The 24,609-nt window shown below is 47.1% G+C and overlaps 1 protein-coding gene and 1 long non-coding RNA gene across 3 annotated transcripts; one reads left to right on the top strand and one right to left on the bottom strand.

Annotated features, from left to right (window-relative positions):
- Positions 1-1,087: 1,087 nt before the first annotated feature.
- Positions 1,088-15,912, bottom strand: UBE2Z (ubiquitin conjugating enzyme E2 Z). Its single transcript, XM_033846823.2, has 7 exons — positions 15,599-15,912; positions 13,538-13,610; positions 11,422-11,609; positions 8,977-9,088; positions 6,253-6,365; positions 5,370-5,460; positions 1,088-3,395 (listed from the first exon to the last, which is right to left on the bottom strand). Exons 1-7 carry the CDS (start codon positions 15,910-15,912, stop codon positions 3,225-3,227), a joined length of 1,062 nt encoding a protein of 353 aa, XP_033702714.1. The 3' UTR covers positions 1,088-3,224.
- Positions 15,913-16,011: 99 nt separating this feature from the next.
- On the top strand, positions 16,012-21,984 carry LOC109548249 (uncharacterized). Of its 2 annotated transcripts, none has more exons than XR_012328527.1 (2): positions 16,012-16,150; positions 21,270-21,984. It is a non-coding gene; the product is annotated as an uncharacterized lncRNA (long non-coding RNA). The 2 variants fall into 2 exon arrangements; XR_002174283.2 differs by lacking the exon at positions 16,012-16,150 and adding an exon at positions 16,160-16,327.
- The last annotated feature ends 2,625 nt before the right edge of the window (positions 21,985-24,609 follow it).

The raw sequence follows: 24,609 nt of genomic DNA on the forward strand, positions 1-24,609 counted from the left end.
AACCCCTTCCTCATAAAATGTTCCTTATCTCAAATGAGCAGACCCTAACGGACCAGTAAATAGTCACCCTTTCAGTCTCTTCCAGCTTCCTTTGTAGAGGTTCCAGGTTATGGCAGCAGACTTAGCTACGAGTATGAAGGAAACAGGTCAATGTTAAATGGTGGTTACAGAAAAGAAAACTTAATTTGAGGGGAATTACCAATAGTGGATGCAGTATTTCTCAAATTCCTTACTACCTTTTCCTCCTATAGTGATCATCAGGTCATCCCTCTAACCTCAGGGGTGGGAAAGGGAATCATTTATTGAATACCTACCAGACACCCAGTTTTATATACACCTTGTATAGTCCTCACAACCTTAAAAGTTAAATAGGTGTCCTTAACTTTGGCAGGTGAGGAGTCTAATTGACCAGAGGCCACCACCTTAAGCAGAGCCAAAGCTAGAGCCTAGGCCCACAGGCCCCCCGGGCCCCCGCTTTCCTGTATGCAGCTTTGTGTGGCACAGGTTGGCAGGACGTTTTGTGTATAATTTCTTCCGACACACATGGTCAGCGAAGAGGAAAAGCCTCTGTACCAGAAAGCAAGAGCCTTCTATAGCAAGTAGAGAAGGTGATGAGCTGGGAGGCCAGCATTAAGCCCCGTCTTCATGGTCTGAATTCTGAATTCCTAAGAAGGGGTCGTTTGGTATCAGAAAACTGAAAACCCAATGGTTTGGACTATCCATACTAAGACACCTTTCCCTTAGCAAGGGGATATATAGCCTGAGCCCATCTCTACCTCTGCCTGTCCTTGAGGACAAGCTCACTTCCTGAACAGGTATTTCTTTCAAAGCAGCCGAGGCTAAGATGGCATTCCTCTCCTGACTGCCAAAGTTACAGCCTCAAAAAAAGGACCTTATTTCTTAATGATGGGAACTTTTGCCACCAGTAGTCCTGCTTCCACCCACACCACGTAACCCAAGTTTTTGGCTTCCACTGAGCACTATCTTTATCCCTGACAGTTTCAGGCCTAGGTGAGAGGTGTGGCTGTCAAAACAATCCCGTTCTTCCTTTTACACAAACCCTCCCACACCCATAGGCGCTTCCTCCTTCTGCCAAAACAAACTTTATTGCACCAAAAAGAAAAAAAAAACAAAAACAAAAAACTTCATTTATGTACAGTCAGATATAAAGACATCTCTTTGACTCCTGTGCATATATTTCCTCAACTCAAGATTAGGACGTAAAAGTCAGGCTAGTACGCCAGACATGCTCTGCCCATGGCAGGACCAAGGAGAGGATTGTCACTTGAAAGTGGGAACACTTAAATGTATGACAGGTAACACTGGACCAACAGACCAAGGGCATTCTTCCAAGCCTGTACTAGCTCTGGGAATGGAAGAGGGAAATTGGAAGCAGGGCCCCTTCTTGAGTCTTCTTGTGAAGAGGCCCAGCCTTCAGGTTTCAAAGCTATACTTCTGTCCCCCAAGCCCACTTCCTGTCCAGTTCCTTTGCTTCCTGCCCTCCCAAGTAGGACATTCTCCTTTGTGCCCAACCCCCTTCCCAACTTCCCCAGGAAGTCTCATGACCCACAAGGCAGAGGCCTCTCTAGCAGCGGGCAGAGCAGGTACAAGTTATCCTCTCCCTTACATGTGGCTGGATACTGACTGAGGCCCTGTGTCATGTGGATCACCAATACCCCACTGGGAGACCTATCAGTAAGAATCTGGAAAGTACAGGAGAACACATCAAAAAGGGGAAGGATGGGTTCCCTTGATGCCCAGTGTCACAGGGCACCTAAAGTACATTTTTCTGAGCCAACCAGATAAAGGATCACTGCAGCTAAATAGAGAAGCGACACAGCCAGGCAAACACCCATCAGAGTCAGTGACAAAGAGCAGTTGGGGGTGGGGGGGGGAGAGAAGGAGAGGAGTCTTCACAGAGTCCCAGCTTCAATCCCCTCTGCCATTGGCCACCCTTGCTCCCCACAACTCCCTGGGCCTTTTTTTTTTTTTTTTTTAAACTGGTACACGGGCCTCTCACCGTTGTGGCCTCTCCCGTTGCGGAGCACAGGCTCTGGACACGCAGGCTCAATGGCCATGGCTCGGGCCCAGCCACTCCGCGGCATGTGGGATCTTCCCGGACCGGGGCATGAACCCGCGTCCCCTGCATCGGCAGGCAGACTCTCAACCACTGCGCCACCACGGAAGCCCCACCACCACGGAAGCCCCCTCCCTGGGCCTTGAAGTGAGGAGGGGGACTACAGGCTGAGGTGAAAACACACAAGGACAGCCAAACAAAATACAATAGGACTAGCATCAGCCTCCCCCCTGTACCCCACCCCCAGGAGTAATACCCTCATTGTGACTAGTATTTATGAAAAATCTGTAAGAGACTGTTCTATGTAGTGGCTCTAATCCCATACACACAACAGTTGTCTGCATTGGGAACTTTTCAAATCGGTGATTGCGGGAACAAACGGCAATTCAGCTTCTTATGGTGCCTGTGCAGGCTTTACCAAGACCTTGGTTCAGGCCCAGTCACATTTACCTTCTGTCTTAAATCTAGAATGGGTGAGGGAAGGGGGGGGGGGGCAGAGGAGAAAGGTGCTCAGGTGCTAGGTGAAGCTTACTCATCAGCAGCCTAGACTCCACCACTGTTCCTTCTCTTTGGTCTGTCTAGAACAGTGACTATAAATTAGGAAAAACAAAATTATGCTGGCCTGTGGGAAATGATGGGGGTAAAGAGGCAGGGAGGAAAAGGGCATTGGGAAGCCCTGCTTCAAAACTGAAGACAGACAGACAGACAACCACCCAGACTGCTTAAGTGTCACAGACAGCCCCCCACCCCAAGCTCCCTTCCAGATATCCCCATAAATCATTTGGGCACACTCCCTCTAGGAATTGCAATTTCTGTCTCCACCTGTCCCTAAGGAGCTGGCCCTGTGGAGAGGTGTGTTGGTTGTTTTGTTTTTGCCAGAGGCCCTCGCCCTAGGTGCTCCTGCATAGGTACCTTGGCCCCTGATATGGGATGAACACAGCCCCAGATGCTCGAGAGCCAAGGAGGTCAGATCGGGAACAGCCTCCCCACTTCCACACCCTGGGATCCAAGCTTGCTTGGTTCTTGCCATCTTGCGGGATGATGTCACATTTGGAGGGAGATACACAAGTGCCTCTCCATCCCTGGGGTGGGGGGAAGGGACTTTGCTGGGACTCTCGAGTGGGGGGAGGGGAGAGGGGAGCAGGGTCTAAACCCTCAGGCTCCCGTGCAGGTCTGTCTCTGTCCCAGACGAGCTGCTATCAGAGTCCATTTCGGCGTTCTCATTATGGAGCCTCTCCAGCACTTTCTGACGAATCAGTCCCAGGCGCATCAAGAGGGACTGGTAGTCAAAGTGGCCCCGCTTCTCTCCAAAAGGGTCCTGTGGGGGAAAGGAGACAAGCGGGAAGGAAGATTCAAGTCTGGGTGGCTCACCCTAGACAGAGCAGCTTTAGGCCCACGTGAAACACACGCTCAACTTCTGAGCATGGGGACAGAAGGGGGCATAGCACAGAGAGTTCCCAACAGCAGACATCATCATCTTTGTTTAGGAATATTGTGGCACGTTCACCACCCCAGATAGGTCTGGCTTGGGCCAACATTAAAATGTGTTTGCATTCCCCCAAAGCAAGCCACTGTGCAGAAGGGGGACACAGTAACAGCGAGGTAGATAGGGAAGAGAAATTCAAGACCAGGACTGTAATCATTAAGTGTGCTGGTGTTTTCAATTAACCTCATACAAACTATATAAGGGGAAAATTACCCTTCATTCCCTATACTCAAAAAGGGTAATTTGCTTTTCTGAGATCATAGGCAGGTCTAGAAGGAAGGAGTTCTGACTTCGGATAAGCACCTGCCCTCCTCCCCACGGACCAGTCATCACATTCCTGTCCAGGTTTCTGGGCATCACTCCAGTCCTTGTCATTCGAGATCAAAGATAACCAAACATTACGTGGAAAGGGGTTAACTGTCCTTAAAGTCTCAAAAATAACTATGGGTGGGGTGAAGGGTATAAAAAAAGAAATTTAAAATGCTAAATAAGGATTATGGCAGCAAAGGAGCTTGCCCAGCGTTCAAACAAGTGGAGACCTCTTTCCTTGGCAGTTACAAAAAGTCCACGATTTTCCCTCTCACATAATGTCTGCTTCTCCCACCTAAACTCCTTCCACACTTCTGCCCGCACATTACCATCATGATCAAGGGCCAGTGGATGTAAGTCAGTCTCTTGTGACTACAGCCCATACTTTTCACATTTGAGGGTTATGTTCTCCCAAAACTGAACTCCACACTTACTCTGGAGCTGTCAATTTCCCAAATCTTCCTCCTTTCTTCACTGGCTCCATTTCCACCCATTCTCCGCCTTCCCAGATGCTGCTCCTCCCTGCCCTTCCCTTGTCATGAGTTGGTTTTCCTTCACAGACTGAATATTAGAAATGCTGCTAGATACCAGCAATGATAATTCCTGATGGGGAACAAGCTACAGCATGCATCATCCTCGATATATTCTCAGAAAAGGTTCAGGAAACAAGTCAGCCTTGAGCTGGTCCTGCCCTTTGAGTTTAAATGCGGGACATAGGAGGGAAGTCCTTGAAGGGAGGATAGGGAAGCTACCATCTCTGAGCAGCACCTGAGGAAACAAAACAGTTACTCCCACTGCTGGTGGTGCTGGGTGGGTGGGAACATAGACCAAAAAGAACTGGAAAGAACCTGAAGAGGCTTTAGCCACTTATCCAAGTCACCACTTTTCTAAGCAAGTAAATGATCCAACAGACACAGGACTGGCCCTTCAGGACAGGAAGATTCTCAACCAGTTGCTTATACTGGATCCTATTTACAATTCGGTTTAATAAGAACCTCTTCTTTTAAGCAAGCCTAAATTCTGCATTCTTATTGGAAGCAGAAGCACATTTCCCCAGTAGAGGCAGAGAACGAACAACTGGTTACCATCCTTGTATTAGGTTCTTTCAACAATAATTGCACACCCAATGTTTCCCTAAGCATTCCTTCTCTTAGCACCCCCCTGAGCTAGGGATGGAATTCCAACAGATGACTCTCATAATCCCTAAGTTCTGAGAGGGCTGAATGTTCTTGGTTTGAAAAGACTACTGACCAAGAAGGGAAGGAGTTCCAGGCTAGAAAGCAGGATGATTCAGATTCTACTCTTGAGTACCTACTTTATGCCAGGAACCTAGAACCAACTCCATATGACTTCAGTCTCTCTCTGGGCCTCAGCTACTCAATGCACCAGGTTCCTTTTGGCTCTGCACTCTATGAGAGATGTGGATGTCACCCTTGTGAGGGGGGTTTACATGGTCTGTTGTAAGGCCTCTGGAGTCAGCAGCGGGGGCTCTGTTACCTGCATAGTCTGGCCTTGAAGGTGCAGACGATCTTTGCAGGCCACCTCATAGAAGTCATAATACTCCAGGAAGGACTTCTCCATCACCCCTCTGGAAAACAAGCAAAGCAGCTTCACTTAGGAACAAGAGGGGAAGGCACCACCCCTTCACCATCGAACCTTAATGCCAAATTCAGCAGCAAGAGTTTCCAAAACCAGATTTGGTTTCCTACAAAGATCTTTCAATGGAAAATGGAAAAAGAAACAGCTGACTGACCATGGTTGATTTCCCTTATACTCTAAGGATTATAAAATGAGAGTGACTGTTAATACTGATCATTTGAACTCCAACTTCAACTCATGACTTTGCTCATTCTCATTCGTTTTCCACAGGCCATCCCTAATCCCAAACCTTACTCAAAATTCTCCTAGATACACCTGAAACACTGTAATCAACTATACATCAATTAAGAAAAAAGAAAGAAAAAACCGTTGCCCCCCCATTTCCTAGAAAAGTTTGTTTCATTAACTCTTTGCTCATCTAGTTTTTAACACCTAGAAATAAACTTGAACCCTAAGAAATGGGTTTATTATGAAGTACTCTACACCTCATTTGGCTGTATAACAGTTAAGTGTCTTTAGTCAAACAGGGGCTCCCTGAAGGCATGGACTATGTCTTTCCCATCAGGCTCGGCACTCTCCAAGAACCGAAAAGCTCTCTGAACTTCCTTTTGGGTAACCCCTTGGTCACTTGCTCTTTAAAAGCATGAACCACATCTTTCCTTTTTCTCTCTCTTTCTCTGGTGCCCAACACTGGACTTTGCCGCAAAGGTTCTCAAATGTACGAACAAGCTCAATATCCAGAAGGAATACCAAGTACCAAGTGGGCTCTCTTCACACATACCGTAGGGGTTCAGGGCAGGGACACTTTCCTTCCATCATGTCACAGACCGCCACTCTGATGGTCTCATGCCGAATACATTCATTGTAATTTTTGCTGTCTCCTGGATGTCTCTCCTATAATGTGACAGACACCACAGTATCCAAGTACAAAATTTAGGTAAAAAGAAAAGCCAATGGGAAGAGATTTTAGGATTAGTATGGGGTACGTGACCCAAGCAAATGAACTAAGAGGATGCCTTTCCCACTATATGGCAGATCCATGAAGAGCAACTAAGTCCTTGAGACCACTCACCCCGCCCCCCCCCCCACACATACCAGTACCCATCCTCTGTTATGGGTCATTTGACCTATAAGCAGCAAACGACATCCATCAAATTTCCCTAAGCCTGAAATGAAAGGCCTCGCAGGAAGGATTAAGTGGGAAATAACCATGTGTAAGAATAATGGTGGGACAAAAAGGTATAAATGATGCTAGGAGTCTTAGCCTGAAAAACCTATAGATATCGGGATGCTTCCTGGTTAACTCCTTTACACATCTGTGGATTCCACCATCATTGAATTCAACTATTGTCTATCAGAAGTAGAACCTGAAGTTTTCAAAAGAAAAAACTCCGAACCTGGTCTGGAGAGCTGATAGGAACATGTGGGCGTGAACAGACGGGAGCATGGCGTTCCACCCTTTAACTCTTCCCTTGGTCCCCCCTCCCACCACCAACTCTAGTCAATCAGAGCCTTGGCTCTGATCAAAACATGTAATGAACAGGAAATACACACATGCCTTCAGCCTACCATCACGGTTCCCAATGTGCACCACAGCGAAATCACAAGGGCACTGTGGGATACTGTAAACTTTTTGAGGAAAACCACAGTATTCAACACCTGTGAAATTCCATGCAAACTACTACCTTGAGATAGGTAGTTCAGTTTTTTGTTGTTGTTGTTGTGGTACGCGGGCCTCTCACTGTTGTGGCCTCTACCGTTGCGGAGCACAGGCTCCGGACGCGCAGGCTCAGCGGCCACGGCTCACTGGCCCAGCCGCTCCGCGGCATATGGGATCTTCCCAGACCGGGGCACGAAGCCGCGTCCCCTGCATCGGCAGGCGGGCTCTCAACCACTGCGCCACCAGGGAAGCCCTAGGTAGTTCAGTTTTAATGTTGAACTGTATTACATTCCTTTTGATGACATACTGTTTTCACGAAGCTGAATTTTCAGTCACTGCTTTAGTAAATAGCAAGTAGCATATGAAAACAGGAGGGAACAGAAATGAGGGTGGTGGCTCTGGTCTGATTCCAAGATTTTAAAAGTTGTATGGCACTGAACAGGTGTACACATCCTATTATTAAGTCAGTGTAGTCATCTGAGAAGGAAGTAAGTTGTTTGGACCTAACTACTTAACAAATGGAACAGTGTGGCATTTCTTTCTGCCTGGGGAACTGTGAAAAAAAAACTACCAAGACAAGGGGGTTCTGTGAACCAAGAATGTTTGGTAGTTTTAAGAATAAAAGGGGTCCCATCTCTTGAATTTCCAAACAAGACGTAAAAATCAGGTCCTTGGTTAGCCAATGAGGTCCGTTTCCATTTCCACCTACTCCTGAAATCACATTCACTATTTGTTTGAAAGGATGGCTTAGGGAATAATTTTTGTTCATTCCTTTTTTTTTTTTTTTTTTTTTTTTTACCGTACGCGGGCCTCTCACTGCTGTGGCCTCTCCCGCCACGGAGCACAGGCCCCGGACGCGCAGGCTCAGCGGCCACAGCCCACGGGCCCAGCCGCTCCGCGGCATGTGGGACCCTCCCGGACCGGGGCACAAACCCATGTCCCCCGCATTGGCAGGCGGACCTCCAACCACTGCGCCACCAGGGAAGCCCAATTTTTGTTCATTCTTAAAGGGTATTTCCCTTTGTTTAGGACTACAGAAGAATCACCAATGTTAGTGTTATCTCAAATAGTTTCAAAATGAATTAAGCCGTTTTAATCATTTAAACTGAATTACTGTATCTTTTGATAATATCACTGGAACTCTTTTCCTGTGCTCATGAGTAATCTGGAAGGGGCTTTGAAACAATGGAAGACTTTGGGCTCCTGGGACTACATCCTGATCTGTGTGTCCTTGTGAAAGTTAACTAACCTCTCCGAGTCACCATTACCTCGGCTGAAAATGGGGATAACATTTATCTTGCAGAGTTAGTATGAGGATTAAATGAGCAGTTACATATAAAGTTTGGAAGGGGCTGGCATATAGTACAGCCTTGGGATTTATGGGTTTTCTCCACCTTCTGTTTGGCAGCACTGACTAAAATACTCTTGTCCTAGCCAATGACTGTTCCTGTGGTTCTGCAGGTAACAGTACTTCACAACTCCAAAAGAAAGTCTGGCTCAGCAGTAGTCACTAGGGAGCACCTTAAAGGGATACTGGGGAATGGAGGCATACAGAAGAACACACTGGCTCCAAGAGCCCCCAAAACAGACACAGAATCAATTTCCAAATGACTCCACTAACTTTAATCCAAGTCAAATGGAAATAACTTGACAATGTTATTGTAATAGGGAAAAAAATTCATTATTAAGGCACACACATGCCAGCTCCTTTTTTCTCCCACAGTGACGAGTTTAATACATGGGGCTGAGCCAGGTCAAAAACAAAACAAAAACCCCCAAGTAGATCTTTCAGATCTCTTAAAACCCAATACTCTACACCCCAAAGCTGGGCCCACCTGGCCTTACCTGCTCAAAGCCAGGTTCATTGTGATAAGGGTTCTCAGTCATCAGGGACTGGATGGAGATGAGCACGGAAGAGATGCTCTGGGCTGGGCTCCAGGCAGGGCCAGTCCATGTACTGCAAAACACATCAGAAGGAAGGGAAGAGGGTGAGGCAGAGAGAGACGGGAAAGGCCCTACAGAAAGACCAGTGTACGAGTACCCCGGGGCCTGGAAGCACCATCATAAGTGACTCACTTTCTCTTTCACTATTAATACTCTGGAATTTCCCAGCCTCCATCTCACCCTCATTCACCAGAAATCACTCAACTGCCTAATCCTCTTATCAAGTGTCACAAAAGAGGGCAAAGTAAGCAAAGTAACTTTGAAGGGATTTTCTTTGGGCTAGGAGAGAAACAGTAGCCAGGGAAGGTTCCCTTCATCAAAATGAAAGAAATAAGGTAAGAAAACAGCTCCAAAGGCAGGCTAAATGTTAACCTCTATGGATCTTAAAGAGCTTATTTATTTATGGGTGGTGATGGAGTCAGAGAGGAGAGAGAAGTTGAGCACAGAGGCAGAGAAGGGACTGAAGCTCCCTGGTTAGAGGCCATGTGGTGGGGTTGATGATCGGGGATCCAGCTCTCTATCAAACCCCCAAAGAGTGTCAAATCCTCTGAAAACTACAGAACTCTGCCAAAGGACAGAAAGGGAATAAGGGGCACTTCTAGAGTGTGGAAGGTTTGAAAATAATACATGAACAACATCTTCAACAACAGAGAAACACCAAAATTGCTCCTCTCTTTCGTATGCCTGATGGAATGTTGGGAGAAGGAGGGAAGCTTGGACATTAAGGACATTTATTTTTAACTCAATTAATTGAAGAGATGGCACCTGAGCTGGAAGCTGAACACAACCTGAACCAGGACTGCCTTGTTCAAGTTAACTCGCCACTTCCCTTTCCCTGCTGGCCTTGAGGGAAGGCCAGTAAGTAATGGGGAACAGTAACTTCCTCAGAGCTCGCTCTTCAGTGCCTCTCAACCTCTCTTCTCAGCTTCAGTTCCCCAGGAACCCTAGACCTTGTGCTCTCCGAAGCATCTAGTATTCGGGCATTGAAGTCAACAGGGTAAACTCATTCAATTTCTTTTGTAAGTCAGCCCAATATTTTTTTCTAGGTAGGGAGAAAAGGAATGCAGCTGTTAAAGTGAATAGTCAACTAAGTACGCATGGGAATTTTCTACTCTGATTCTTGACGGCAAATTTTCAAATTCAGAGTAGCTTCTCCTTTTCCACCCAATACTTCTGCCACTTTTACCCCACCATCTTACTTCCCCTGTTTCTACCGTGAACCAATGTTTGCTCGAAATAGTTTTATATTGGCCTAATGAAGGAAAACCTAATACAAAAACACTTACAAGAACAACTTTCATACAGAAACAACAACTAAGTTTCCTTACCACTGTGGTTTATATATACCGCTATCCTTCCAGCACAGACAATCCTATACCCTAACGAGATAAAGGACTTCTTTAAGGACAACCTCCTTCAAAGGACTTTCTCACTGCCGCAATCACAGAACATATTCTTCGATCTGAGAGAATTGGGCTGAGGGAGAAGTTTGTTTCAGCTGCCTTTTCCCCACACAAACCTAATATATTGGATTGGACAGGAAGAAAGAAAACAGTATCACCAGTCTGGGCAACTTTCTTAACTTCAACTTTTACTTGTTCTATGCCCCAGGGAAATTCAGACCACACTAAAAAGACCAATTCAGAATATGCTAGAAGATATTTCCATTCTGAATTTTTAACCCCCGAAGGAGATTAAAAGGGAATGGATGAGAACTACATGAAGCAAAATCTTGGTAGCACCCAGAAACAAAAATGTACTTGAAACATCTGTGTTTCATATCTGATGTGACTTCCAACCTCAGACATTTTCATTCAGTTGCTAAAACATAATCATCATCATCACCACCACTGCCTCCAAAGCCACTCACGAGAGACTCAGGAATAAGACATTCACAGCCTTGAATGGCACAGGATCTGCAGCCTTTCTCAACCTGCTCAGGAGAGAATTAAGCCCTGATGCCCTAAGGGAGTAGTTCTCCAACAGTTTGCACCAGAATCACCCGGAGAGCCTGTAAGACACAGACTGCTGGCCCTACCCCCAGAGTTCTTGATATAATAATTCTAGGTTGGGGGCCCAGACTCTACATGGCTATAAATTCCCAGATGCTACTGCTGCTCGGGGTGAACCACTTCACTAAGGCATCCACTGTACGTCATGAATTAACTTCTTTTTCTGCATCTAGAATGACAGTAATCAAGTACCATCCGGGGGAGAATTGAGGAAACAGTCACTCCAATCATTTTCTGTGTCCTGTGATTCAGATGAGAAACCCTGGTTGATGAAGGCTGGCCTAGAGTAATATTTGCTAACAACCAACTTGGCCACTTAGAAGTCTCCTCTTACCCTAGAATACTCAAGCAGACTTTCCCATTGCGGTAGAAGTTGGGGTTAAACCTCACTGTGTTATTGCCCGTTGTCATCAGTTTGACCCGAGGTGGGTGGATGGGATAGTCGGGCGGACACCGAAACACGAACAGGAAGAAACCCCCTTCATAAGGAGTGTCAAATGGGCCTGTGATCAATGCATGAATCTGCAAAATAAAACCCCATCTCAAAATTGTGAGGTGATGTCCCATCCCAAACCCTCCTGGCTTCCACTTGCTACCCACGCCAGAAGCAGGACCTTCATCTGAATCCATATTCCATATCCTCACCATGAAAAATGAATAGCCTGTGCTCACTCACACCAATAAATATTTTTGGAATTTTAAGAAACCCCATTACAGTGTAGTGGCATCTTACTCAGGGGTTACATTCTAAAGTTAGAGCCCAAGGTGAAAATTGAATCTAGCCAAAATCACCCTTGAGTGTCCCTTAAAACTCCCTTAAAGCATGTTTTTTGTTCGGACTTCCCTGATCAGTATTTTATATAACAAATGGATAGAACACCAACGTGCAAAACATAATATACATCTGTAAAATATTGTCCTAGCATGCTTAATTTTAAGAAATCAATACATATTTTTACTGAGTACGTATGTTTGGATTTGCCTAGGTTAAACATGCGTACGATGCAACTCCACCCTCCATTTATGTGGCACAAAGGGGAGGAGATGAATGGAAAAGAAGAAAGGGATTGGAGGCCACAGCACCAGTGCCAATCACAGGGCAGAGCTGAGGGTTGGGATGGAGGCCTACAGTATCTGTCTCCTCCGCAGAGGATCAAACCTACTGTGGAGGATGTGGCTCAGGCAGCATCCAGCTGTGTGAAAGATACAAAGAAAAATGGGGAAACTCAGGGTCCACTCGGAGCCATAGACTATTCCCAGAACTTTCCCCAACACTGTAGGTTAATAATAATATAAAAAAATCAGCAGCACTTGAAACAAAATGCTAAGTTCTCTTCCTCCAGCTGTGATTTATTGAACAAGACTTCCCTTCTTGAAGGGAAGAAAACCTAACTGACTCAGTTATATTTCTTCATCTACAAAGGCTCCTAGGCACTTAAGTCTGCTCAGAATTTAAACAGCAAGAGGAAAAAGGACCTGCAATCCAATGCCTCTGTCTATAGTCCCCACCTTGCCCTGGTGGCATCCTATGTTATCTTTTAGCCTTCAGTCATTTGGAATAGCAAGCTCAAATGGTATCAACATGACATCAATTCTGGGACCCCAGGGACTAGCATATTAACACTAATACTTGACTAAGAACAAGATGTCCCAGGAAAAACATTTCCAACCACATAAAAAGAAAAAAATCAATTTAAAGGGAAACCTATTCAAAACAAAACAGACACACAAATAATACCAAATCTGAATTTTTACTATAAGAAATTTGACACTAAAAGGAGTTTTCATTTAAACAACACTAGATTTAGGTAATCTGATTTCTTCCCGATATCAGTTTAAGTAAAAATTCACTTCTCAGGGTAGAGCAATCAATGACAGAGAAGTCTAGGTATCTATGCCAGAGGAATTTTAGCTTTCTCTTGTGTCTGTGTGTGGACAAGAGAGGAACGGTCTTTGGGGTGGAAAGGATATTCAAAAGCAATCAGTAAGGACAGGAGCCTAAACAAGGCCCTGTAACTACAAACACTGTTCACTCAAGCCTGTCCCATCCCCAACCTTCTTGGCATCTGACTTACAGCACCACACTTAAAGGTCAAGAGTGGCAAGATGGGGGAAGAGTTGGCTAGTACAATAGGGTGACCATATAATTTATCATCCAAACTGGAGCATTTTTGAGAGGTAAAGAGTGCTCTATTAATAATTAAGCTTGGACAACAGGCATAAACTGGCTTTTCCAAGCCAACCAGGACCTTTTGGCACCCCAAAAGAGATACCTGTTCAAGGCTCTGTTCCACCTCACTGTGTGACCTTGGGCAAGCCACTTACTCTCTTGGGGTTTTGATTTATTCATCTACGTAATCAGAGATGTGAGCTGGATAATCTCTTTTAGGCTCTTTCAACTTTATGGGCCCAATTTCCCAATAACCCCCAAACCCCACCAAGGTACATACCTTAGTCATGTCAACAGTATCAGGTACAACGAACATTCCTGGAGGAGGCTCCTTATAAATGGACATGATATCCCTGTATAACACCAAGAGGAAGTGGGGGAGGGAGTGAGGGAGAGGAGAAAAAAGGGGAATCCCTTGAGCAGGACAGTTGTTATCACCTCAGTGAGGCCAGGGTTCGAGAAAGTGGTGCTTGGTACCACAAACGTTTGCACCGTCTTGTTGGCTGAGAAATCTCAGCTGAGTATTTGTCAGGCAAGCAGAGAGCAAATTATCATCAAAGGGGCATTGTTTCCTCAGGGGGAGGGAAGGGAGAGGGGGAAAAAAAATCAGAGATCCCAATGGTATCCAATGTCGCCCTGGAAAAGCCGCATCCCATTTACTCACTTCCTCCCACATGGCACTTCACTCACTCCCCACCTCCGAGATTCCCAGGGACTACGGCTGAATGCTACATGAAGATTTCTCGGTAACTGGGAAGGCATAGTCAACTCCACTAAAAAACTAATTCCATAAACCACACAGTGGACCGTTGTTAGCACGGGGATTATATGAAGCAAGTGAGCTAGCAGGGAGCAATAATGGCCTTCTTGCCCAGGAGACTAACAGTGTACAGACCTCTTCAGGTTGGGATGGGGACCCTCTGAAATTGCTGAGAATCTCACAGGTGGAGGATGACATGAAGTCATTACTATAGAAGATGAGAGGACTTCTAGGTCATAGCTCATAAACTAGAATGGATCAGTTGTGAGCAAGGGCCTATAGGTGGGAAATCTAGGGACTTGCTACGGTACAGAGGGACATAAAAAAGTGCAAACAAATGACAGAGTGGAGGAAAAGAAGTATTGGCAGAACTCAGAGATATGTTAGGATTGGAAGACTGAAATGTCTGAAGGAGTACAAGAGTTGAGAAGTGCTGAGTTTCTCAAGTTAGAGGTGGCAACCTTGATGGAGTTGGCAAACTGTGTCAGGCACTGGGCCAGGTACTTTACACACAGTATGCTGTTTAATTTTTAGTACAACCTTGAAAGTAGGTAGAAACATCTGAAAGAACTTGGAGTGTGGGGAATGTGATTACCTAGATGAGGATGACTGTGATGGTGGCATGGGGAGAGAGAGTCTGGCTATCAGCAAACAGGTTTCAGGATTAATAGCAGCTAAAAAGCATTCCCTTTTCCTATGTGATAGGTACTATGCTAAGCAATTTCACAAAAACATTATCTATTAAATGATATGATCTGAGATCAGTCACCCAAGAAATAAGCACAGAAGGGCCTTGGGCCTTTGTTCCTATATTTCAATTGGGTACATTTGCTTCAGAAAGTAAATCACATGACTCAGAGGAAAGAATACAGAAAAGAAAGTCTTGACTGGGATATCACAAGCCAATGTGAGACTGGGTGGGGGGGCGGCAGGGGGATAGAAGCTTGAGTTCCTGGAACAGGTGTGAGAGTAGAGAGCTTTGGGGTTCTGGAAAAGTGGTTCAAGAGAAGGCTGCTGGCATGCGTGGGAAGCGACCTAGACTTGGGTAGGGGACTCTGTGGAGGGGGTTGAGGACGCCGGGAATAAAGCCAGGATGGCCTGACGTCTCAGGCCGGGCAAAGCAAGCTGTGTGTGTGTCTTACAAATGGGGCTCGGGAGGAGGCGACGCAGGGGACCGCTGGGTGGGGCCTCCGGGCTGCATCTAACAGGGCTGGGGTGGAGAAGGGGGGAGAGGGGCGGTGCGGAGGGCGGGAGGGGGTGTTACTGAAGCGCCGAAGGGTCGGGTTTCGGGCGGGAGGTCGGGAGGTGTGGGGGAGGGTGTCCGGACTGGAGACTGAGGGCTCAAGGGAGGTTACCGAGGGGCGGGGTCGGACCTGGATACGCGAGGAGGGGCTTGGTGCGTGTGGGGTTGGGGGCGGGGGGGAAAGGGGACTTGGATCCCGACGCTCCGGGCTGGCAAGACGTGGGCTTGGGAGCTGGGCCACCGCGAGGGCAGTGGGGGTGGTAGTGGGACAGAGTGGGGGCGGCGGGGAAGGTCGAGCCCCGGAGCTCGGGGCTGGGGGAGGAAAAACTCCGGCTCACCGCTTGATCCGGAGTAGACACTGCGGCGCGGTTCGCTCGCCGTCCCAGTCGGAGCTGAGTGTGGGGTCCCAGTGGCTAAGCAGCGCGGCCCCGTGGGCAGCGGCCGAGGGCGGGAGCCCGGGCAGCGGAGCCAGGCCGCTCCCTGGCCCCCCGGCCCCGCCCGCTGCCGCCGCCGCCGCCCACACATCCGGCAAGAAAGGCGGCCCGAACCCGCCGCCGCCGCTAACGCCAACAACACCGGCGACGCCGCTCGCCCCGGGGCCCGCCGCCCCGGCGCCTGCCGTCGCCGCCTCCTCAGTCGGACTCTCCGCCATCGCTCCTTCGCTTCCGGGACTGCTCGGCAGCACGTCCGCCGACCAGAGCGGCCGCTGCTCCCTCCCGCTCCCCGCACCACCGAGAGCGGGGCCAGAGTGTCCCCACCCTCCGCTTCCTCGGCCTGGGCGGTGTTGGCTCCGCCCACCCCCGCCCCGACCAGCGAGAGGCGCTCTGCAAGAGCGTCCACCCACAGTCCTCCAGGGCGGGCGGGGGTCGGAGCTCGCCGGCCAAGCGAAGGTACTGGGCCTGCGCGGGTCCCGCGCTTTGCGGGAGGAAGTTCTGAGGCGGGTACGGACTCCTAGGTGCAGTTGAGGACCCAATTCCAAGGAATATTTTAGTTTCAAGCGTTGAAAGGGGAGGAGAGGAGGACCATTTACCACATCTAGGAAAGCGACCCTCTGACGTGCCCAAGGGGTAGGACTGGGGATCCAGCTTCCTTGTGGGGAGGTGCTGGGTAGAGGAGTTGACCCGCTTAGGGCCCTTCCTGTCCTAAAGTCTCTGTGATTTATCCTTCCTGCACCCTCACCCACGGAGGGCAGGCTGCCATTGCCCCCTGCCTGCAACAGGACCAAGAGGAAGGAAGGAAGGAATCAGGAACTACGAGTGAAAAACTACCTCGTTTTAGAGTTTATTCGATATATATTTATGAAGGGCTTGCTAAATGCCAGGCACTTTTGCTAGGCGTTGCCATAGGGGTAATAAAACAAACCTAGAGAAGCTTGGTAAAAAGAAGAAAATCAGGCCTCCTGACTCGAAGCTCAACATTTCTTTCCACAAGGCCTTGAATATGCAGGAATCAAGGGGCTGTGAGTTTAAATCCTGGGAGGATTCCTCAGGACTTTACTGAGATTAAGCTGAAAAAATACAAGCCATCCAAAAAACAAAAACAAGCCATCCAAAAAAAAAGCTTTCCCTTTTCTGCCTATCAAGAGTACAGGATCGGGACTTCCCTGGTGGTCCAGTGGTAAAGAATCCGCCTTACAATGCAAGGGACATGGGTTCGATCCCTGGACGGGGAACTAAGATCCCACATGCCACAGGGCTACTAAGCCTGCGTGCCACAACTACTGAACTCGTGCACCTCAACTAGAGACCCCGTGCCGCAAACTACAGGGCCCATGCGCTCTGGAGGCCATACGCCACAGCTAGAGAGGGGAAAACGCACCGCCACAACTAGAGAGAAGCCCGTGTGCTGCAACGAAAGATCCCACATGCCTCAACACAGATCCCGCGTGCCGCAACTAGGACCCAACACAGCCAAAAATAAAAAAGTAAATAAATAAATAATAATTAAAAAAAAAAAAGAAAAAAAAAAAAAGAGTACAGGATCATAATTTAACACTCTCAGCAAGACCTCGGGCAGCACTCAGTAACCAAACATACTGATACTTCTGTAGCAAAGCATATGAATATTCATATTAATTTGGGTACACTTATGAATATTCATACAAAATCAGACGAATAGCCTCACTTTATTTTTTATTTTTAAACTTTTTTTATTTCTTTGATGTTGTATCTATTTATTTTTATTTTTGGCTGTATTGGGTCTTCGCCGCTGCTCGTGGGCTTTGTCTAGTCGCAGAGAGCGGGATCCACTCTTCGTTGCGGTGCGCGGGCTTCTCATTGCGGTGGCTTCTCTTGTTGCCGAGTGCAGGCTCTAGGCGCACGGGCTTCAGTAGTTGTGGCACAAGGGCTCAGTAGTTGTGGCACGTGGGCTCTAGAGCGCAGGCTCAGTAGGTTGTGGCTCACGGGCTTAGTTGCTCCGCAGCATGTGGGATCTTCCTGGAACAAGGCTCGAACCCGTGTCCCCTGCATTGGCAGGCGGATTCCCAACCACTGCGCCACCAGGGAAGCCCCAGCCTCACTTTAGATTACGTTTTGCCGCCAAATTTGTTTCTTAAAAAAGAAGTCCTGTTTTCACAGCTTTATGAATTTTCCAGCCAGGGACTGTGGAGTTGAGTGATAATAGCCAGCATTTATTGAGAGCTAAAATACTGGATTTTTAGTTAACATTTATTGAGTGCCTAATAGGTGCCAAGCGCTTTTTTTTTTTTTTAACACAAATGGATTTTTTTTTTAAATTTTTGGCTCCGTTAGGTCTTCGTTGCTGTGCGTGGGCTTTCTCCAGTTGCGGCGGGCGGGGGCTGCTCTTCGTTACGGTGCGCGGGCTTCTCATTGTGGTGGCTTCTCTTGTTGCGGAGTACGGGCTCTAGCCGCACGGCCTTCAGTAGTTGTGGTACACAGGCTCAGTAGTTGTGGCTCGCAGGCTCTACAGCACAGGCTCAGTAGTTGTGGCGCATGGGCTTAGTTGCTCCGTGGCACGTGGATCTTCCCGGACCAGGGCTTGAACCTGTGTCCCCTGCATTGGCAGGCGGATTCTTTTTTTATTATTATTTTTAAAATTTTATCTTATTTTTAAAATTATTTTTGGCAGTGCTGGGTCTTCGTTGCTGTGCACAGGCTTTCTCTAGTTGCGGCCAGCAGGGGCCACTCTTTATTGTGGTACGCGGGCTTCTCATTACAGTGACTTCTCTTGTTGTGGAGCATGGGCTCTAGACGTGCGGGCTTCAGCAGTTGCAGCACACGGGCTCAGGAGTTGCAGCACGCGGGCCCTAGAGCGCGTGGGCTTCAGTAGTTGTGGTGCAAGGGCCTAGCTGGTCCGCGGCATGTGGAATCCTCCCGGACCAGGGCTCGAACCCGTGTCCCCTGCACTGGCAGGCAGATTTCCAACCACTGTGCCACCAGGGAAGTCCCTGGCAGGTGGATTCTTAACCACTTAACCACTACACCACCAGGCAAGTCCTGTGCCAAGTGCTTTGTATGTCTTATTTATTCCTTTCAACAAACCTATGAAGTAAGTACTATTATTAGTCCATTCTGATAGATGGAAAAAGAGAGGCTTACAGAGGTTCGGTCATTTACATGGGTCACAGTGAGAGCAAGCCAAATCTGTCTCCAGAAAAAACGTTCTGACCACTATGTGATACTGTCACAGCTTGGAACTCTCTCCCACACTTACCACATTGTACCTTGTACTAATTACAGTCCTTTGGTACCTGTTGCTTCCACCCCCTACTCCCTCCTGCTCCCCGTTCTTCGGACTCTAGATCGTGTATTATCTATGAATCCAGCATGGGGCCTGTCACAGCTTAGGTACTTAACATGAAGCAAAATGAATTGATACAATATTTTATACAGATTTCATGTTTTATTGGTATAGCATTTTACCACTCTATAATAAAGATGCCTAAATATCTCTGAAAGGATATGCAAGAAACTGGTAACAGCGGTTGCCTCTTGACTGCAGACAAGATGGGGCAAAGGGCATATATATATATATATATATACACACACACATACACACACACAAACACACTTGTACCTTTTAAATGTTGTGCTGTACATCTATTGCCTATTCAAACTATATATTTCATTCATTTTTTAAGGATTCTAGAATTTTTCTTGGGTATTATTTACTTAGTAAGATGGTCAAAAGTCATTGGGTAACCTCACGCAAAGAAAAACACTACTTCATAGCTTCTCCATGGCTACAGACTGCAGAGGCCCATAGGGGGCCCATGGGGTGAGAGGAGTCCTCAATGGGTCCCTTACTTATTATTGGACCATTGTTTTCAGGTACAAGGTCCATTAGAGATGGGACAATGAACAGAAAACCACTTACCTCAGATCCAGAAAAAAGAGGTTCAACCTTTGATATGTACCACTCTGCAAATATCCTCTTTGAGCCTATTTCTGCATCCATAGAATGGTGATAATTACTACCTCTCAGGGTTTTTCTGAGGATTAAGTGTGGCATTTTTAGAAGTGTTTTGCAAAGTGGTAAGCACTGTCCAAATAATTGGCACCTCACTTGCCCATGTGCCTTCTCTCCTCTGGGCCTGTGCTCATATTTTCTCTACCTGGAATACGCTTTCCCTTTATTAGGGAAAATCCTAATTATTTAAAGTCTCTAAGCTTCTATTCTTCATCAGTAATACTGATAAAAAAAATAGTAGCTATAAAGAAGAGATAATGTGATGATGAATGTGCACAATACCTGGCCAAAGTAAGTGTTCGATAATAATAATTATTATTATCTTACATTTTACTTATTTATTTTTGGCTGCATTGGGTGGCTTCTCTTGTTGCGGAGCATGGGCTCTGGGTGTGTGGGCTCAGTAGTTGTGGCACATGGGCTTAGTTGCTCCGTGGCATGTGGGATCTTCCCGGACCAGGGCTCGAACCTGTGTCCCCTGCACTGGCAGGTGGATTCTTAACCACTGTGCCACCAGGGAAGTCCTGGAAGTCCTGCGTTCAATAATTATTAACTCTTTAAAAAAATTATTTATTTTATTTTTGGTTGCATTGGGTCTTTGTTGCCGTGCACGGTCTTTCTCTAGTTGTGTTGAGTGGGAGCTACTCTTTGTTGCGGTGCTCAGGCTTCTCATTGCGATGGCTCCTCTTGTTGTGGAGCATGGGTTCTAGGCGCACAGGCCTCAGTAGTTGTGGGACACGGGCTCATTAGTTGTGGCGCATGGGCTTAGTTGCTCCGAGGCATGTGGGATCCTCCCGGACCAGGGATCAAACCTGTGTTCCCTGAGTTGGCAGGCGGATTCTTAACCACTGCACCACCAGGGAAGTCCCAATAATTATTAACTCTTATTATTCTTACCTTCAAGCCTGGCTGTAATATTACTTTCTCTGCCAAGCTTTAACACCCCCAGGCATATTATTAATATTATTAGTCATTTTTAACTACTCCATCCTCTGAAGTAATTCATACCTTTATTATAGCACGTACTGCTTTTTAAAAAAAAATAAATTTATTTATTTATCTTTGGCTGCGTTGGGTCTTCATTGCTGGTGCGGGCTTTCTCTAGTTGCAGTGAGCGGGGGCTACTCTTCGTTGCAAAGCGCGGGCTTCTCATTGCGGAGGCTTCTCTTGTTGCGGTGCACGGGCTCTAGGTGTGCAGGCTTCAGTAGTTGTGGCACGCAGGCTCAGTAGTTGTGGCTCACGGGCTTAGTTGCTCCGCGGCATGTGGGATCTTCCCGGACCAGGGCTCGAACCCGTGTCCTCTGCCTTGGCAGGCGGATTCTTAACCACTGTGCCACCGGGGAAGCCCTGCTTTTTATTTTAGTAGTTTGGTTACTCATCTGTCTAGCTACTACATATGACGTCCTCTAGGGCAGTAAGCATGGAGCACCTATCTTGTATCTCCAGGACCTGACATTCAGTGAGTATTGCAGAAATGGTAAACACAATGGAAGTGTTTGGTAGCCAGGTGCCCTTCCCCTGGCCATGGATCTTTAAGATTTCACCTCCTCTTCCTCAGAAATGCCCATTTTCTTTCCAAAGGGCTGGCCAAGCTTGTACAAAGAATCTTCAACTCAAGGTCTAAAGGGCTGCAGCTGCTTGAAGGACCAGCTCACCAACTCCCAAGGGAACTCCAGAAGGCCTCTAAACTGGGAAAGGAAGGACCAGGGAGAGGCTAGCAGAACTTTGTGAATTGGCATTGCTTAGTCCAGTGCTCACTGACTTTTTCAAGGCAACACCTGGCTGCTTTTCCCTGGCAGCTTGGCCACAGCGCAAGAGTGTGCCTTCTGAAGCCACTCCCATGGCCTCTGGGGATGGATGACACAACCAAGCTGTGTTCCGACAGGAAACTGGATCCAAGCCTCTCTCTCCTCCCCAGCACACTGGACTGCATTGAGCCATCTCTCAGTGCAGCAAAGTTTGGTAGCACCTTGCTCATGGCAACCTGGCAGCACTCTCCCCCAGGACAGAGACCAGCAAGTATCCTGATGTTCAGGTCACTGCTGTGCTTCAACCTTCTAAATAAATACATCGTGAAGATCCTTCTCCTCTTCCCCAAGGTCTTGTGTCCCACTGCTCTCTGGAGCAGTCCTTCCCCTCCAGGGCCTAGCCTTTTGTCTTGGGCTCAGTGCCAGGAATAGATGAAGAGTTCCCATCCAGGTCACAAATTGGGGGCTAAAAGGAAAAATCAGAACTTGGACTGGGTGTTGGAGGCTTCTGATTATAAGTAATAGCTATATTAAAATTTTTAATAATACACGTATGTGTTATCTCATTACATATCTCAATACATCTTTATATTACATATAATTAATACTGTACATGTATATTAAAAAATACTGTACATTACATATATTATCATTATTTGCATACATTTACCTGTATTATCTTACTTTGTTGTCACAATCACTATGAATTGTTCTCATCCCCATTTTACAGATGGGGAAATCAAGGCTCAAGAGAGATAATTAACTTCATAGTTAAGAAATGGCAGGGCTGAGATTTGCACTCCCCTCTAACTCCCAAGTTTATGGTCTTTGCCACCTTGCTGAACTCTTAAGGCAGTGGTTACTCAGTGTTTTTTTGGTCATTACCCCTCTCCCAAGAACAGTGCACCTCTGTATGCACTCACAATTATTTTGTGGTAAGCAAAATGGTCCCATCCATGGGCCATAGAGCTTAGATAAAGAATCTCAATGGTAATGGACTAATTGCCTGCTTGCGGGTGGGAGCACATTCTCTCTTTTTTTTCCTAGTATTTCTTTATTTGGCTGCTCCTAGTTGCGGCACCTGGGATCTTTTAGTTGCAGCATGCGGGACCTAGTTCCCTGACCAGGGATGGAACCTGGGCCCCCTGCATTGGGAGTGCGGAGTCTTAGCCACTGGACCACCAGGGAAGTCCCGCACATTCTCTCTTGACTCTAGAGTTCCATGGGCCCACCAACCACATTCCCAACCCCGCTGATTTGGATTTGAAAGCCCAGCAATTCCAAAGCTGTTTGGAACGCATGATGAAGGGAAATTCTTACCAGCCCCTTGGGAAAAAAATAAGTTCCTGGAGCTTCACAGGAAGGAAAAGGTAACCATCTTCCCTGGGGGCTGCCCCTTGATTACCACCAAAGGGTAGTGACCTGGCAAGGATGCCAGCCTGACATCCCAAAAGGTTACTGCATTCCATTTGCATAACAGCATTACCAGTTAATCCATTGCTCCCTTGGTGATACCTCAGCTGCCACTTCAACCTCAGTCTGATTCCTTCTCTTTGGCCCTAAGATTCCTGGGCTCTGCTTCAGGTTCTATCACTGGGTTGCTGTGGACAATCTTGAGAGTTACTTTAGGTGAACAGACTAAGAGGACAAGTAGCAGGTTACAGTAGACCAACAGTTCTCAACCGGGAGTGATTTTGCCCCAGAACTAGGAGACATTTGTCAATCTTACATTTGGCAATTGGTTGTCACAACTGGGGGAGGGGAGGTTGCCACTGGCATCTAGTGGGTAGAGACTAGGGATGTTGCTAAACATTATCAGACAATGATTTATCTGGCCGGGAATGTGCCAAGGGTGAGCGATCCTGTGGAAGTGGAAGAAGACCATGATTGTTGAATGTCAGGTGGTCTCGGATTGAAATCGTTGCCCTGCTGTACGACCTTGAGCATGTCACTGAATCTTGGATGAGTCAGCACAGTGATTAGAACACAGGTCCTGGAGTTTGAATCCCAGCTTTACTAACCAGCCGTATGACCTTCACAGGATTCCTCACCTCTCTGAATCTCCCTCATTTTCCTTACCTATAGAATGACTTATTTCATAGGGAGGTTGAAGTTATTCATTGAAAATGCTTACCACCATGCCTGACATACAAGTGCTCAAATGTTAGCTCACGTTATTACAACCAACACTAGCCTCCTTGCTTTTCCTCTTCTATAGCACATAGCTTCTGTACCCACGTATTCAATAATTTATGGCATTGTTCAGTATTGTTTCCACTCTTGATTTTTCAGCATTCCCCAAGACTCCCAGGAGGATGCTTAACACCTAAATAACTGCACGACTATCTTTATTTATTTATTTATTTTTGGCTGCATTGGGTCTTCATTGCTGCGCACGGGCTTTCTCTAGTTGCGGCAAGTGGGGGTTACTCTGTTGTAGTGCGTAAGCTCCCCATTGTGGTGGCTTCTCTTGTTGCGGAGCACAGGCTCTAGGTGCGCGGGCTTCAGTAGTTGCAACATGCGGGCTCAGTAGTTGTTCCTCGCGGGCTCTAGAGCGCAGGCTCAGTAGTTGTGGTGCACGGGCTTAGCGGCTCCGTGGCACGTGGAATCTTCCCGGACCAGGGCTTGCACCGGTGTCCCTTGCATTGGCAGGCGGATTCTTAACCACTACGCCAACAGGGAAGTCCCATAACTGTCTTTAAATTGCATTAAATTGAATCCATTCTTATTGACTCACATTTTTTGGTGTTTTAACCCTACTAGCTGCCCTTCAGCTGGAAGGTGTTAACAATTATTAGGAATTTTATTTTGGTTTCACTAGTTCAGACTTTTGCAGTAAGTTGAAGTATCGGGTTTTCAAAAAATGGGTCCCATATTTGAGATAGACCATGCCTACTAGCACCCCTGAGTTCATTCTGTGGATATATCAGCTTAGCTTTCTCTTACCTGGGTTATCAGTCCCACGTCAGGCCAAGTGGGGGGCACCTGCTGGGCACAGACTGAGAGCACAGGATGATACCGTGAGGTGCTCTCTAAGCAATTCATTTGTTGGTTCGCTACCCCACACCCCCCAAACACCCTTTTCATCCCTAGCAAAGCTAAGATCGTAAATTCTCCAAGAACACAGACCATGTCCCTCATCTGCTTTATTCAAGAACATTTAGGCACTCTAA

The sequence above is a fragment of the Tursiops truncatus genome, chromosome 20 (assembly GCF_011762595.2).
Source record: "Tursiops truncatus isolate mTurTru1 chromosome 20, mTurTru1.mat.Y, whole genome shotgun sequence".
In the NCBI taxonomy this organism is placed as follows: domain Eukaryota; kingdom Metazoa; phylum Chordata; class Mammalia; order Artiodactyla; family Delphinidae; genus Tursiops; species Tursiops truncatus.